Genomic DNA, 14961 nt, shown 5'->3' with positions numbered 1-14961 from the left:
AGGGAGAGTAAATAGCTGCAATAGTTCTATCACATGTAGGCTATGCTGTAATCACCCTTTTTAAGGCCAACAGTCATATCAGCAGTAAAGATTACAAACAACAAAGGTCCGAGAGCGCTACCCCGATTAACACCAGACATAATAGGTCTAGACTGACATAAAAATAACCTTCTATTATATGAATAACTTAGAATGGTACGAGTATAGTTACGCGGTTCGGGGGCAGCGTTAGAGTCAGTATTTGAACAAGCCTAGATAAATTTCTGTCAAATTTCTGTTGTACTCTTTTTCATGCTCAAATTCCTCTTTTTCATATGGATTATTAGGGTTCTTATAGTCCTTGGTTTACTTTCATGGTCTTCATCTGATTTTCTGGAACATAAGACTTTTTCAAGATGTGGTTTTTACTTTTGCTTGTTAAGGAATATATTTTTTTCTAATCCCGTTGTCTTATTTTGAATTCCCAAATCTCTTGTTTTCAATCGGCCTTGTTTTTTTATTTGTTATACAAATATGGATAACGAAAGACTGTAACTCTTGCTTGAATTTATATTTGATTTTCTCTTTTCTTGTTTTCAGTGAAGAGACAGCCGTTTTGAAATCACTAATGTTATCTTCCAAGAATAACGTTAGTTCCTAACGGCTACCTTATAGTTCTCGAGCAAGAATATGTAACGTCCGAGATCACTGACAGTCTGCTCGAGCGTATCCCTCTTTTTCTTATTTGCGTTGGTTTCACAAACAACTGGTAATGTCTGGAGCTGGCGCTGAGCTTCTCTCAGGTTGTTCCGTAGCCCCTGAGAAATCAAAACGAAAAAGGAAATACAGTCATTAACTCAGATCTCAAAATTGTAAAGCTGGAGCTTTGACGCTAACTTTCTAAAAAAAGCAAAAGAAATTGAGGACCAAATGAAGATAATAATTGATAAAAATTTTCCACAAATAAACTGTTATGTTAATACCCAAACGTCTGTATAATTATGAACAATATGGATGCCCCTAAAACTACAAGTATGTTTGGCTGGAAATGTCTTCATCAAGAGCCACTTATAATGTTTTACTTTCAGCATTGCCATCCGGTCTTGTTCTGTCAGAAGCGAGATGTCGTCCTTTGCGCGGTTGGCTTTGATACTCCGGCTCGTTCGTAAAGCTTCCTCTTGATCATCAATCTCCCTTTCAATTTGCAGCTGCTGCTGACGGCGCTGCAGATAAGCTGGCACTTGCCCGAAATTCTGTGGGAATGAATGAGACGTTTTCCATGATTTGATGTATAGCATTATTAAGTCTGGCCTAGTTAGTTAATGGCGCTGGCTGAATCCAAGAGGAATACTAATATAAATTTGAATCTTGAAGTGTGAAAGTAGACAGTCTGAATATGGATTTGAAATGTAGGCTAGGCTATTTTATGACGGCACCGTTACCTACCGTAATTTAGCCTTAACAACCTCAGTAGATAACTTTATTTAAATTCGATGCACTGCTTTATCTTCAGAATAAGTAAAAAAAAATGTTAGAAAATGAACTTGCTTGTTAAAATCAAGTACATGACTGGAAGAAACGACATTTCCTTTCGCATAATTTGAGGTGAGCCTTTAACAAGTTTTCGAGCCAAAATTATGGCGCAAGAGCATTGCAAATATATAGAAATAATTATATATTTAACCATTTATATAACAAATTTTAGCTGATTTTCTCGTGGGACCACTTAACATGAACATTAGTACACTTAATAACTGAAAGGCGAGTGAAACAAGGGTGGCATGACCTTACGGCCTACACGATATAAATTCTGCTAAATTTAAAATAAAGTACACTACACCTCTTGCAGATCTGACTTATTCACATAAAGGGTGATATAACGAAATCATACCCGTTACTTCGTATCTTCATAATATTACTAACGACCGCAAAGCTACAAAAGCCACACATGTAACAAACTGAAACTAGCATTATCCGGTGTTACCCTCATGCAACTCCCCCCCAACCACTATTCATGACCGACATACATGTAATATCAGTGATGTCCTTTAAACCTCTTTTGTTGTTAGGACTCCGGTCTGGGATTATTCCCGGGACAACATCAGACATGTCCCTACGGGCCTGACGAGCCTTGAATAGTCGACGGCGTAAGGAGCCATGGTTCTACTCGAACCTTCCGTACACGGTTAACGGGCTACACCAGAGAGAAAAACAATTTATTGTGCAAAAAAATACAAAGTACAGCACAACAGGCAACCCGGACGCGGTATGCATATAGGGGAAAACCCTCTCAAATGAATGGCATTGGCTGTGGTGTTGTACTGTACATACCTTTCCACCCTACTGATTACTAGACAAACGTCATTCATCAGGGCTGATATGGTACTCAGGTAGTATTACAAAATATAAATGCTTACAGATAACTATATAGGGGAATCATAACATATTAAGTGGGAATTACTCATTAAAAGATTGCACTGCAAAATCTGTCTTAAACATTATAAAGTATGCAACTTTTATATATACTGGACATTAAGAAAATAATTTGAATTACTGCTATAAAAGATACACATTTTATCTGGTTTCTGTCATGGAACGCAAGTGCTACGGAGTAGCATTTGGTATAATTTACCGTAATTAATGTACAATTCGTTACTTTATACCACATTAAAACTTCAAATAATTACACAGCGGAATGAATTACATTTAGGTGAAGTCAACAGAACCAATTTTATATAAATGTTATAAAATAAATTAGAAATATAACAGTTTTAATGATGCTAACAGGTAGCAGAAAAATAAGACGTACTATAATTTAGCTTATGCACTATATGATACAGTATATACATGTCTATTGACTATCTGGAGCCAGCAAATTTTGGATGAGAAGTCAAAACCCTTTTCAGCACACTAGATTGTAGAAAATGCTTGAGGAGGTCAACTTCACTCAGCCTGACTCCCTGTGGCCGGTAATGAGTAATCTCTTCACACTCCACGAGATAGTGACATGGGGTGTGCTTCCTTAACTCGCCACACAGTTTGCAGAGCATGTTTCTGATGGACTGACAGCTGGCAGTACCTCCCAAAAGTATCGGCTCTGCATCCTTAGTCTGCTATACGTTGTTTGCTCTCTTCTGCTCTCCAGTCCGCAAAGTTTGTAGTCGGGTGGTTTTCCTTCAGTAATTTCAAGGTATTTTCTTATTGATGAGTGAGTTTCTTTGAGCCTCTCTATTCTCTCATTGTAATTTTGCATTATTTCTGTCCCAACCGAGTCCTTCAACATACTCAGGGATGGTGCCAGTTTATAGTCTACTCTCTCCTTCCTGGCACCTTCTTTAGCAAGCTCGTCAGCTCTCTCATTGCCTATGATCCCAACATGTGAAGGCACCCATATGAATGTGACCATTCTGCCTGCCTAGCTGATCTGTGATAGCAGGGCTATAGCTCTTCCCACTATGATATTTGATTCAGCCTTTCTTGGTGATTGCAGGGCACTCAGGCTATCTGTTGCTATTATGGCATTATTCTTATTCCTTTTTATGATGCTCAGTGCAGTTGTAATACCTAGCAGTTCTGAATGTAATATGGAGCATCCATCTGATGATCGTAGTGATAGAGAGTATACCTCCTCTCCATTCTGATACACAGTTACCCCGCTTCCTGCTCTACCATCTTCCATAAGTGAACCATCTGTATAATAATGTACCCACTCCCCCTGAATACTGTCCAGCCTCTGAAAATAGTCATTCTTCATCAATGCAGGGTTCATCTCTTCCTTTTTCCCTTTTAATGTTGATAGTGATGTCTCAATCTCTGGTATGCTCCATGGAGGAATGCCTTCTACATCGATCCTGATTGCGTCTAGGTATTCTTTCATGTTAGAATCCTCTATTAATTGTCTTGCTGCAGTAACCCAACCATTCTTTAATCTTTTAGGATAGCTGTGAATTAGAGTGTCTCTTGTTAATCCATCGTCATCCGTCATGATGGACCTTTACAACTGGATGATTGCTGTTCTTGAAATTCTGTGATGTATTGGATGCAACCCTGCCTCATTCCGCAATATTTCTTGCCTGACACTTTCAGGTGCCCCCAATATGCTTCTTGCTGCCTTGTTCTGTATGATTTCTAGAATACCAATATAGCACTTCCTCAAAGGCAGCAATATGCTACTACTGTAGTCAATTATTGATCTTATCATAGATGTATAAAGTCGTTTTACCATAGGTACAGTTGCACCCACAGAGCCACATGCAGAAAAAAATGCTGGCATAAGGCCAGCTATATCTATACCATATTAAACATGTTAATTTGGAGAGTCTTTGCAACAAGAGCATAGAAGAAATTAAGGAAAATTGAGAGAAAATGTTTATGTAAGGATTGGTTATTGACGAGTTAGGAAATGTGAAGCGAAAGATGAGTTCTTTTCGTTGCAAAATGAAGAGACTTCCTGAAGCACTTAGGAGTGCAGCCAGACGTTTTCCCTGGAATTATTCAATAATTAAAAGAAAAGTTAAAAAAAGGACCATTCGTGCATGGCTTAAGGCAACCCCACTGTTTTCAGCAACTGCACGTCTGACACCTCCCTTCAAAATAGTGACGTCTATCCAAGCTATGGATGATATCTAGTACCCAAGCAATCTACCTTATGCAATATCAGTGCGTGTTTTGCCATCAGCAGGTTTCTTTCAGAATTACTGAAAGTAAAATATGTATGATATAGAGGATGGTCTGTGAAATTAGTCGTATATTTATATCTTAAAAGAAATCGTAGTCTTCTTCTTCTTTTTCTTTTAACGTGCTTTATTCCCATTTTTGTATGGGGTAAGCACGATGCCTTCTTTTGAAGGACTTTTTGATTTGGCTTTGGGGTAGACCTGTGGTCTCGATCGGCTGCCCTGCCTGACATCGCTTAGACCCCGGTACGTATGTTTCATGTATCATACCAGACCCAACGCCCTTTCTCCCCAGCAGCGAGAAGTTATTGCGCGGTGTAGACTTAATTATTGACTACAGTCGGGCTATTTCTTTATTATAACGTTATAAACTTCATAATATTAATTATAGCATCATAATCGACTAGAGATGACACAAATGTAGGGATGAAAGCCTAATACCTGTAATCTAAATGTGAGGCAGTATACTATAGAGTGAAGAGCAGAGTGTTCTCATATTCAGTTATCATCCTTGCTTCTATAATTAGCCTATGTATAATGGCCTCTTCCTCTTAATTATTAATATCATACTGATCTCAGTGATAACTTTCCTGGCATTGCTTTTTTATAAATGTTAGCAGAAATTATAAAGAAAAAATTTCCAGCCTACAGTGATAGGGTGGGACAACTAAAACACATTTGGCGGGAGAATCTGAGAGGGTGTGTTCTTCAAGCCATAAAAAATAAATGAGATGTAGAAATACATGAAATGCATAGCCACAGTATTAGAATTAGCATATTAGAGTACAGTTTACACTCAATTTTGTACAGTCTACTAGAACATGGACTTTACGTTATATTATCACCGTAGTTTTGACGTTTGGTGGAATGACCGACCAATACCGAGATCTCTCGGTGGTCTTGCCAATACCATATCCCATTATCCACTTATCCCGCGAAGACGTGACTGGAGAAACCCTTCAGTATTCAGTCATGTGTACGATTAAGTGGATTAGCTGGCTGTCGTAACACATATCAGTTAAATAGCTCAAACAGGCCGTAACAAGAAAAGAAGGTGGAAGGAGAAATATCCGAGCTTAAACCATAAAAAAAAGTTATAATCCCCTCGTGCAATACGTAAAATTAATAGAAGAATCGAGGCAAAATGAACCAGGGAGATCTTATCCAAGCTTAGCAACAGAAGCAAATAGACATTCTTAGAAAGGACCAACAACAGGACTGCTGACCTCCATCCAAAAAGTGGGGTCATGGTGGGTGCTTGTGTTAATACGGCTGCATGTGCCGACTAGGAACAAAGCAATGTAAACAAAAACAAATCTACGTTACGCTTGATACGTTAATCAGTTTGAATTATCACACCACAAGAACTAACAATATGCAAGACCAGTCATATTTATTCAATTGCAGTAACTGATAATGGAGTATTGTCAAATTCATTGTAGAGGATTCTTACAGCTACACTGCACGATTTCTCTTGCATTTGACTGTCAACGGTAATTTAGAAAGTTTCCAAAAGTAATGGAGTAACCTAGTCATATATATGTGTGTATGTATATATATATATATATATATATATATATATATATATATATATACATACATATATATATATATATATATATATATATATATATATATATATATATATACATACATATATTATATCTTCAATAGCTGAAGTACGGTTTAATTCAAAGATGATTCTCTATGTCATTCGAATGTTTTTACTTCTTTTTGGAGGTTTAAAGGTCATCAAGAACATAAAGGGTATCGCCTGAGAGGCCTCTTGGTACCTTTGTCCCTAGCAACTTACCGTTCACGAAAAGAAATTGTAAGTCTATATTGAGACATTTATTTTTATGGGTGGACAACACGATTTTAGGAAAATGTGGAACCGATATAGGTCTAACTACAGTTTTCTAAGGTTCTTTAGCTTATCTTAATGAGCTGAGGAGAGACGAAACTATTCAAAAGAAGGCAGACAGGCATCTTGGGAAACAGGTTCTTAAAAAGTGACAAATAAAAATTAACATTTTCTTAATTTTATCTCTCTCTCTCTCTCTCTCTCTCTCTCTCTCTCTCTCTCTCTCTCTCTCTCTCTCTCTCTCTCCTTTTGAGTGTGGTAATTACCTTCTTGAAAACGTATCTTGGAAAGAGTCCAGAGGGCAAGAGATCTTGCGTATCTCCGCCAGGAACATCCACGAATCTTGGACTGGGTCTTCTTGGAGACAAAGCTTTCACGTGTTCCACGTTACTCTCAACCCAGTTGACTCTTCCCCTGAAAGATGCAAACAAAACTGTGTTGGAAAGTTCTAAGTCACTGTTTGGATGAGGAAGTGGTTTCTGAAATTTCTTTCACGGGAAAACAAATCATGTCGTCTTTTACTAATGTTTGAAGCACATTTACGAAAGTATTACAGCATTTCATTTTTGTGCACTGTATTATGATGTTTGAACAAAGTATCGTGTTCATATGTTACGCATACAATGCGCACACAACCACACTTGTTTACGTATGAGCATATATATCTATAATGTATGTATGTATGTATGTGTATATATATGCAGTATGTATGTATGTATACAGCTGAGGCCACAGGAAAAATAAAAGAAGGATGTTCTAGGCGGTTTCATACATTTTCAAGGTTCATTATATCTTGAAAATGTGTCGAAATAACACGAGAGAGCTTGATACATCCTTCTTATATTCTCCTGTGTCCTCAGCTACATTTATTGTCACATATTATTAAGTGACACAGAAGCATATATACATATATATATATATATATATATATATATATATATATATATATATATATATATATATATATAAACAAACAAATAGGACCTCATTAAAAAGAATGGTATCTAACAAATTTTATTCACAAAAGTTACAGGTTTCCCAGGACTAACTGTCCCTATCGTCCGGTTACATTTGCAAGGTAGAATTATTCACCCAAGAGTGTTTTTCCATGAGCACTTTTTTGTAATTAGCTGAAATAAGAGAATTCCCAAAGGGATATGATTGTCCTCCTCCTACCCTTAGGGATATGGGCGTCTTCCTCATAATGTGGCTGCCAGAAGTATCAGGAGACAGCATATATGAGGCATCTTGACGTTCTAATTGTTGCTTATACATAATCTAATATAGCATCATATAAAAAATTTATATTGAATAGCAGTCTTTGGGTCTTTTCTTGACTTTTTTAAAGCTTATGGTTCTCTCTCTCCCTGTTCCATTTTAATTTATTTCACATTGTTTAAATGTTCACGCTTCCTGTAATTTAATATTTATTTTTTTTTAGCTAATTACATTCTTTTAGTGTTGGGATACAAGATCCACGACCTACAGTTTACCATTATTGATGGATTACTGTGTACGCATGCTAAAGTGACACATGTGCTTTATACATAAAATTCTACAGCTTGAGTTATATAATGTGCTTTAAGACTTACAAAAAATCAAAGCACTTTTAAAGATAATAAAGAAAAAACTCTTTCTCTCCTCTCAAAGATGGCCCAATTAATTACCTAAAGTAGGATGAAAGCCGAAATAATTTATCTCATTATTCCATCAACATATCTGTATCGTTACTGATTATCTTACACTTGGACGGATGTTATGTTTCTTTAAAATCTAAATTTAGTGATTCGTGTATTTAATTTCCTCTAGATGATATTAAAAATTAAATACATGTATGCTTTTAAACTGGTGCTAGAGATATGGCTTTTAACTTTGAGGCATGCACGTTTTTAACTCCGACGAACGAAGAACCCGAGAGAAATTATGTCCGCTGTGTCAGAACACACTATATACAACACCCATGTACTCATATTAATACAGATATTCATGCATACACACACACACACACACACACACACACACATATATATATATATATATATATATATATATATATATATATATATATATATATATATATATATATATATGTGTATATCATACTTTGTGAGTCATGTATAAGAAATCTTATACTGGAAGAAATTTGAGATAAGACGCGTATGCAAGATTGGGGCAATGAGAAAAACTGCATCTGAATCAGTACTAAAGGTCCTATACATGAGTTCATCCACCTACTGATACAATATATACACTTATGAGAGATGAATTACAGATGAATAACCTCTTTTTATGGAGGCTGTAACATCCCATCTTCATTGCTGAAGACTACCTTTTCTTTCAAACTGTACATTCCTGACCTGATCCGTGAGGACTATTTTAATGCAGGCCACAACAGTTTGCTCTCACCATAGGAAATCTTTTATGTAGAATATGAGTTCATTTAGCAAAGGAGATTTCTTCTATGTATCCGTTAACAGCCTGTCCCCAACACAGGTTTCTTTCTACGTGATCTATAATTTTCTCTCCGCATTACCGAAAGTTTCCTGTTTTGCTTCCTTAGGCACCCTAATCACAAAGGACCTCCATCTGAGCAAACGGTAAAGGTTCCACTCGTATGAAATTTTATGCTGTATTGCCTAAGATGATTGATGATCTCACTGGTACTTCTTTATATGAAGTCCACACAGTCCATACTTGTCTTCTCATATTGTGAAAGACCCATAATATGAGTCTGTATCATCAGGTTATCCCTTCCATAAAGGCTACAAACGACAATCTGGCGGTATTGGATAGGAATTCCTGCTAGGTTTGCTGTATTGAAGTAGTGTCGCCGCAATGTGTGAGACAACAGTGGTTTAGTGATTGAAAGCTGTGGAGAAAGCGTGTGATGCAGCTAATTGTAGATTTTTAGCAAGTATAATAATCAGTTTTGGTGGAATCTTACAAGTAGCTCCGAAATTAAAATTTTCAAACTAATGGAGACTGTACAGTTCTCCATCAAGTCCCGAGCTTCATGGTACTGTAGTGCGTAGTTTCATCATTATAAAGCTGCTACAAGGGCAGTCGAATGATGACAACTTAAGTGGTGTGAATTAAACATATATTTTTCTCTCTTTTTTTTTGGCCACATCCGAAAAACATGTTCCTGACGATAACCAGTTGAGCGCTCTTTTTAATTACCCTTGATAGTCTCCCCTACAGTTTCAGTGCAACGTTACGTAATATGAAACGTAGGCGGTCATCTTTATAAAAAGGTTTAATTAATTTATCAATGGTACTGATAATTGGGAAAGCTCACTATGGATAAGATAAACAGCAAATAATTGTCAAGAGCGAATCAGCATTGCCACATTGCTGTAAAGCAGCCGTCTAGCATATAAACAAGCTTCTCTAAGTTCTAATATTCATGGATTTTATAATAGAGTACGTGAGATTAAAACTGATAAAATATTCCTAATTATAATCACATAATATCAGCGCATCAGTAGGCGAAGAAATCGTGTGATTTTTTTATTTAAAAAATAGACGCTTCTTTTGCTCTCTTAAAAGTTAAGGATGAAGCAACATTTTTTACATTAGCAGGCTACTTAATACCTACTCCTATGCAGCTCTTCCAATTATCCGTAGTCTATAACCAGAATAATCTCTTGGTGGATTTTCTACAGAAGTTCATTGTGCTGGGTAAAAGCATGGAGGCATTTTATTTTCTAAAGAAGTAAAGAGTCTTACCAATCAAGAGACTCACGTACATGGCATCCCTGCACAAGTAGTTTTTCTGACTCGACCTCCAGGATCGAATGAGAGAACGAGGAGTACTGGGAAGGAAAAGAACTAGATACTTCGTTGGTTTTTGCTTCGAAGCTGTTCATGGAAACACTGACTTGTGTCATGCAGTCATAACCTTCTCCGACTCCCTCTCATATGAGTCGTGGAAAAAATTACATGCTTCTCAGTTTCATGAACAGATGAACCAAAGAGAAATGTTACTTATGATCAATAATCCGAACGTATGCTACGACGCACACACAAACGGAGACCTTTCGCAACTCCCTGTGATAATGATTGAGTCATGCAAATAACAATGATCATAGGATACTAACTTGTCCCTGTCAGGTGGTGGATAGAGTACGGGTTTTGGGAGGGCTGGCCGACGGTTGCAGTCGTGATGCTGAACAGCTGGAAATATACAAATTATAATTAAGTGATAAGGTCCTTGTCAGAATGCAATTAGCAAATTCTTCAGTTTTGGTTGCATAAGCAATGTCTCCGAAAAGGCTGAAAACGTGTCAAGATTAAATACTAAAACTTTTTTTGAAATTTTAGGTGTACGTTAATGTCAAAACATTTTTGACAAATAATCGGGGGGAATATGGGATAGTTTCGTGTTCAAATATCGAACTTTGTCACGTGCAGTTTCTCATCTTGATAATATCGGAATAAATGAGCAGTTTGCTGCATGAAATCATACGGCAGGAACATTATGTAACACAGGTAGTACGAGTGCCCAAAATAATCATTCCCCTCGGTCTTATGCCCTTTATATTCGTGCATGCCGAGGCAACGAACGACATTTTACAATTAGTTTGTTCCTAGGATCCCGGTAAACCTGGATAGAGCTAACAAATTCATGCACTTTTAGACAAAGGTAAAGTCAATATCTAGACCTTGGGCAAAGTCATGGAGTGAGGTCCCTTCCTTTACTAAAGCAAAAATCTGACATCAACTCATTACCAGCTGCCTTGGCTTTGTTGCTGTCCGTCACAATCTTCTCTATGCTGTCTCTGTGGTGCGTCTTCATGTAGTTCGAGGGTCGTTCTACAGGAGTCCGAGCGTAGCCCATCGTGGCATGGGCGCCTTTGTAGGTTCTCTGTTCCTCGCGCACAGCTCCATGATGCTTCGAAACATGCCTAGGACAAGAACAACCTAAACGTCATTTTGGGTTGGGAGCATTGTTTACAAAATCTGGTGTGAAAATGAAATGCGTTACTTTACTATACTATATATATATATATATATATATATATATATATATATATATATATATATATATATATATATATATATATATATATATGTGTGTGTGTGTGTGTGTGTGTGTGTGTGTGTGAGTATAATAATTTTCTTCGAAGGTGCAGTAACACGTATCGTTGCTACAATAAGAGGAGTGAGTAAATAATATTGGTGTTTCATATTATTTTTTCAGTGTTAATTTAGTCCATAACTCTTAAGCTAATATAAAACTTTGTGAACCAAACAGAATCTTGGTTTTCTACAGCAGACTGTTCGCTTAACAAAATATTAAATAGGGTAATCAAAATTCTTAAGAGATGCTAGGATAATAATTTGATGGCGCATTTGATGAACTTGGGCGAAAGTGTGTAACGCTCATGCATGAGAATCAACGCAATCAGTCATTCTCATGCAGTAAGCGCTGTTAACTGTTCGTATCAAATGATTTAAAACACTAACAAGCACACAACACACATGCACACGCACAGAATGACCATACTGAGCTGCCTGTCCTGATCCACTCTGCATGCATAAAGTGCACACAAGACTTTAAATAATGGATAACAAACCCATGATAATATTCTCATATTTTGTAGACGTATTTTATCAAGAGTGATATTAGCGTAGGCTAATTAATTTCTTTAACTCACCGCAAACAGAACAAAATGTTATACAGTAATCTATGGGAAATGCTTTCTTTGGGTTTATGAATATTAAAAATGCAAAGATTCACAATAATAGTCTCATAAAAGGCAGGTCTAATTGTATATGTTTTCTGAAATAATAGAAAGTATGATATTTAGTATACTTAAACATACGCCATTCTTTCTCGCCATGATGAATTTGGCTACACATTATTTTGATTCTGCTTCTCCGGGAGCATTAAAAAATAATCGAAATACTAACGTATCCAGCTGAGTACATTATCATTGCAGTTTTCAAGAGGACGAATTTCCTTTAGCTATGATGATGACTTCCTTTCGCTTTTGAGTGGATCCAGTAACTCATTCCGTTATACTTAAATCAGCATCCCAAAACAATTGGCGCATTTTTCAAAACACGATATCTCCATTTATGTTCTTTTCCAAAGTTACCTCACTTTTAGATCAATATTTCTTGGTTCATACGGCCTTAAATTGCATTTCTTTCATATTGTCATTTTTAAAGTGAAAACTTTATTAGCAGACCACAACATTGAGTGGCAAAAAAAATGTCGAAAAATAATTTTCTAAATTACCAAATGATGTCACAAGACTTTATATTATTTGTAATTGATCTTTTTCATCCTTAGTTACTTAATTAGACATATCCTACGTTACCGAGGAGGACAATGTTCAAGGTGGCGTTGGATATATTTTGGTCTTGAAATTAATTTATTTAGACTGGCACAATATTTTCATTGATCTAGATCCTCCCCACGAAACATTTTCGTCTCCAAAGAGGGGACCAGACTTTCTTTCATATAGTTTTAAAACAAGATTTTCAAATTCTTTTGTTACTTTCTCTTTAAGTGGCTTGTGAACAGCATCACTAGCAGTATTGTTTTTTTTCTGCTCTTCAGTTTCTCGTGTTAAAATAGTCCTTACCATAATTATCTTTTATATTGCTTCTGTTTTTGTTAGCGTCCTCTGTTTTACATTTCAAAGCTTTCCGTAACACTGGACCAATGCGCAGGTGCGTTGTTTATGAAGAATTTTCTTTGATTACGATCTTAGAAAGCAGAATATCTGATTTGGTCAACGATATTGTTGACATTGTTGTTCGGACTGCGCCATATCAAGTACCAAAGTATTGTCGATGAGTTGGTTTCTCTGTCTTCGGTGCAATATTTCAGAGAAACCCCAGTCTCCTGAGAGACTCTTGTTCCAAAAGGGTGTTTTTCCAAGGTTATAGCTTAAGTCCTGCTAACTTTTTTAACCACTTTCTCACCGGAATACAAAATTATTTAAAAGTAACTCGAGAACTTCAAGAGTACTGAAAACCTGTAATTCGAAATTGGTCCCATTTAGTTCGGTGTCGCTTGGACGTAACGCGTCATTTTTTTTCATGTTTTATTGTAGACCATGATATAAGAGAGTTTATATTTTTTTCTGCAAATGACTTAACAGATTCCTAAAGCAAGTCATCGTTATTTTAAAAAGTTGAGGGAAATATTATGCCAATCAGTAGGTTAAGCAGCCTTCAGCTCATACATCAGCTATAGAGAATGAACTACGTTAATACCTTAGACCTGTGTCGTAACTAAGGAGGGGGCGGGGGGCAGTCCGCCCCGGGCGGCACTGTCGTGAGAAGGGGGGCCGCCAATCTAGCATCTTTTAGGCAGGTCTGGTCTGGCATAATTCTAGATTCTCTAGAATATTTCGTCTGATCGGAACATTGAACAGCGATTTATCGAATCTGTATTGTTTTTATATTAGCCTTATGAACTAAAATAAATGACTGAGATGTTAGGCCTTAAAATGTGCCTTTAATTTTCACAATTTTAGTACTTTTTTAGCACGGGAATGGGATGGTACTTTCAGAGTCCGCCCCGGGCGCCTCTAACGCTAGTTACGCCACTGCCTTAGACTTATCATATATTAAATTTTGGACTTCCGATCTTTTCCTCACCTTTTCTCTTTCTGGAAGATAACTTGTCTGGGAGGTAAAAGGTTCTTGATGTTTTCTTCTGGGTCCATTAGTAGAAGGTAAATTCCTTGTCACACGAAGTTGTCTTCCTTAAACTATTTCCATCCTATATCGCTGGTCTTCCATACAAAACCTAGTGAAAAGAGGGCCTTCAGCTATATAGTTATCGTTTAAGCCTACCATCGTCTGCGCCTGAACAGTCCTATTGTCTTACTGTTACTGGTATTACTGCTGAATTTAGGACACGACTTTTTATTGCTACCAAACATTACTAAACTTACGATCTCCGATCTTGTTCTTGCATCAGTAAAATCGGCAATAATTATTTCTCTGATAATTTTGCTTACAAATTCATTAGCAGTCTGTAATAGGTCGTAAATCTAATCATGAAAGATCTAGAACTTACCATGTGCAGCTTTGCAGTCCTTTACTTTAAAATCTTTAGAGACAGCCTCAGGCTTTCGCTGTCAAGAGCAACACTGTCATCCGAGACGCTAATGTCGGTTGCCATGGTGACAGCGTCACTCGTCTCCATGGAAACATGAATTGCATGCTAGCTTTTACTATATTATTCATTGTGGTTTAGAACAGCTCTAGTTACTGATAATAATGAGTATTACACCATAATCATAGCATAATACGAAAACTGATTACAAAAGTTTTTCGATGCTCTGATGACAATAACAGAACTCCGCCCCACTTCCACCCTCCAACCCACCCTTTCCCTCATGACCATCTATTGCTCTATCGTATCTGGGACAAATACCTAATCATTTTATCGATCAGCCGTAGCGCAAGTCACAG

General features: G+C 36.9%; 1 protein-coding gene across 1 annotated transcript; it reads right to left on the bottom strand.

Annotated features, from left to right (window-relative positions):
* Nucleotides 1-535: 535 nt before the first annotated feature.
* On the bottom strand, nucleotides 536-14699 carry LOC136850378 (enkurin). Its single transcript, XM_067123987.1, has 7 exons — nucleotides 14564-14699; nucleotides 14140-14290; nucleotides 11251-11426; nucleotides 10620-10695; nucleotides 6786-6933; nucleotides 1062-1232; nucleotides 536-797 (listed from the first exon to the last, which is right to left on the bottom strand). Exons 2-7 carry the CDS (start codon nucleotides 14205-14207, stop codon nucleotides 630-632), a joined length of 807 nt encoding a protein of 268 aa, XP_066980088.1. The 5' UTR covers nucleotides 14208-14290; nucleotides 14564-14699; the 3' UTR covers nucleotides 536-629.
* Nucleotides 14700-14961: the final 262 nt, after the last annotated feature.

The sequence above is a fragment of the Macrobrachium rosenbergii genome, chromosome 22 (genome assembly GCF_040412425.1).
Source record: "Macrobrachium rosenbergii isolate ZJJX-2024 chromosome 22, ASM4041242v1, whole genome shotgun sequence".
Lineage (NCBI taxonomy): Eukaryota > Metazoa > Arthropoda > Malacostraca > Decapoda > Palaemonidae > Macrobrachium > Macrobrachium rosenbergii.
Note: the sequence above shows the minus strand (reverse complement) of the source record. Positions and strands in the feature narration are given on the sequence as shown.

What these genes read in the sequence shown, in the direction of transcription:
- LOC136850378 (XM_067123987.1), bottom strand. Translation starts at nt 14,207, where the DNA reads ATGGACCCAGAAGAAAACATCAAGAACCTTTTACCTCCCAGACAAGTT. An exon ending in CCACCACCTGACAGGGACAA is followed by an intron (nt 6,934 to 10,619) that starts GTTAGTATCCTA and finishes TGCATCTTTCAG; the next exon opens with GGGAAGAGTCAACTGGGTTG. An exon ending in ACCGGATGGCAATGCTGAAA is followed by an intron (nt 798 to 1,061) that starts GTAAAACATTAT and finishes TTGATTTCTCAG; the next exon opens with GGGCTACGGAACAACCTGAG.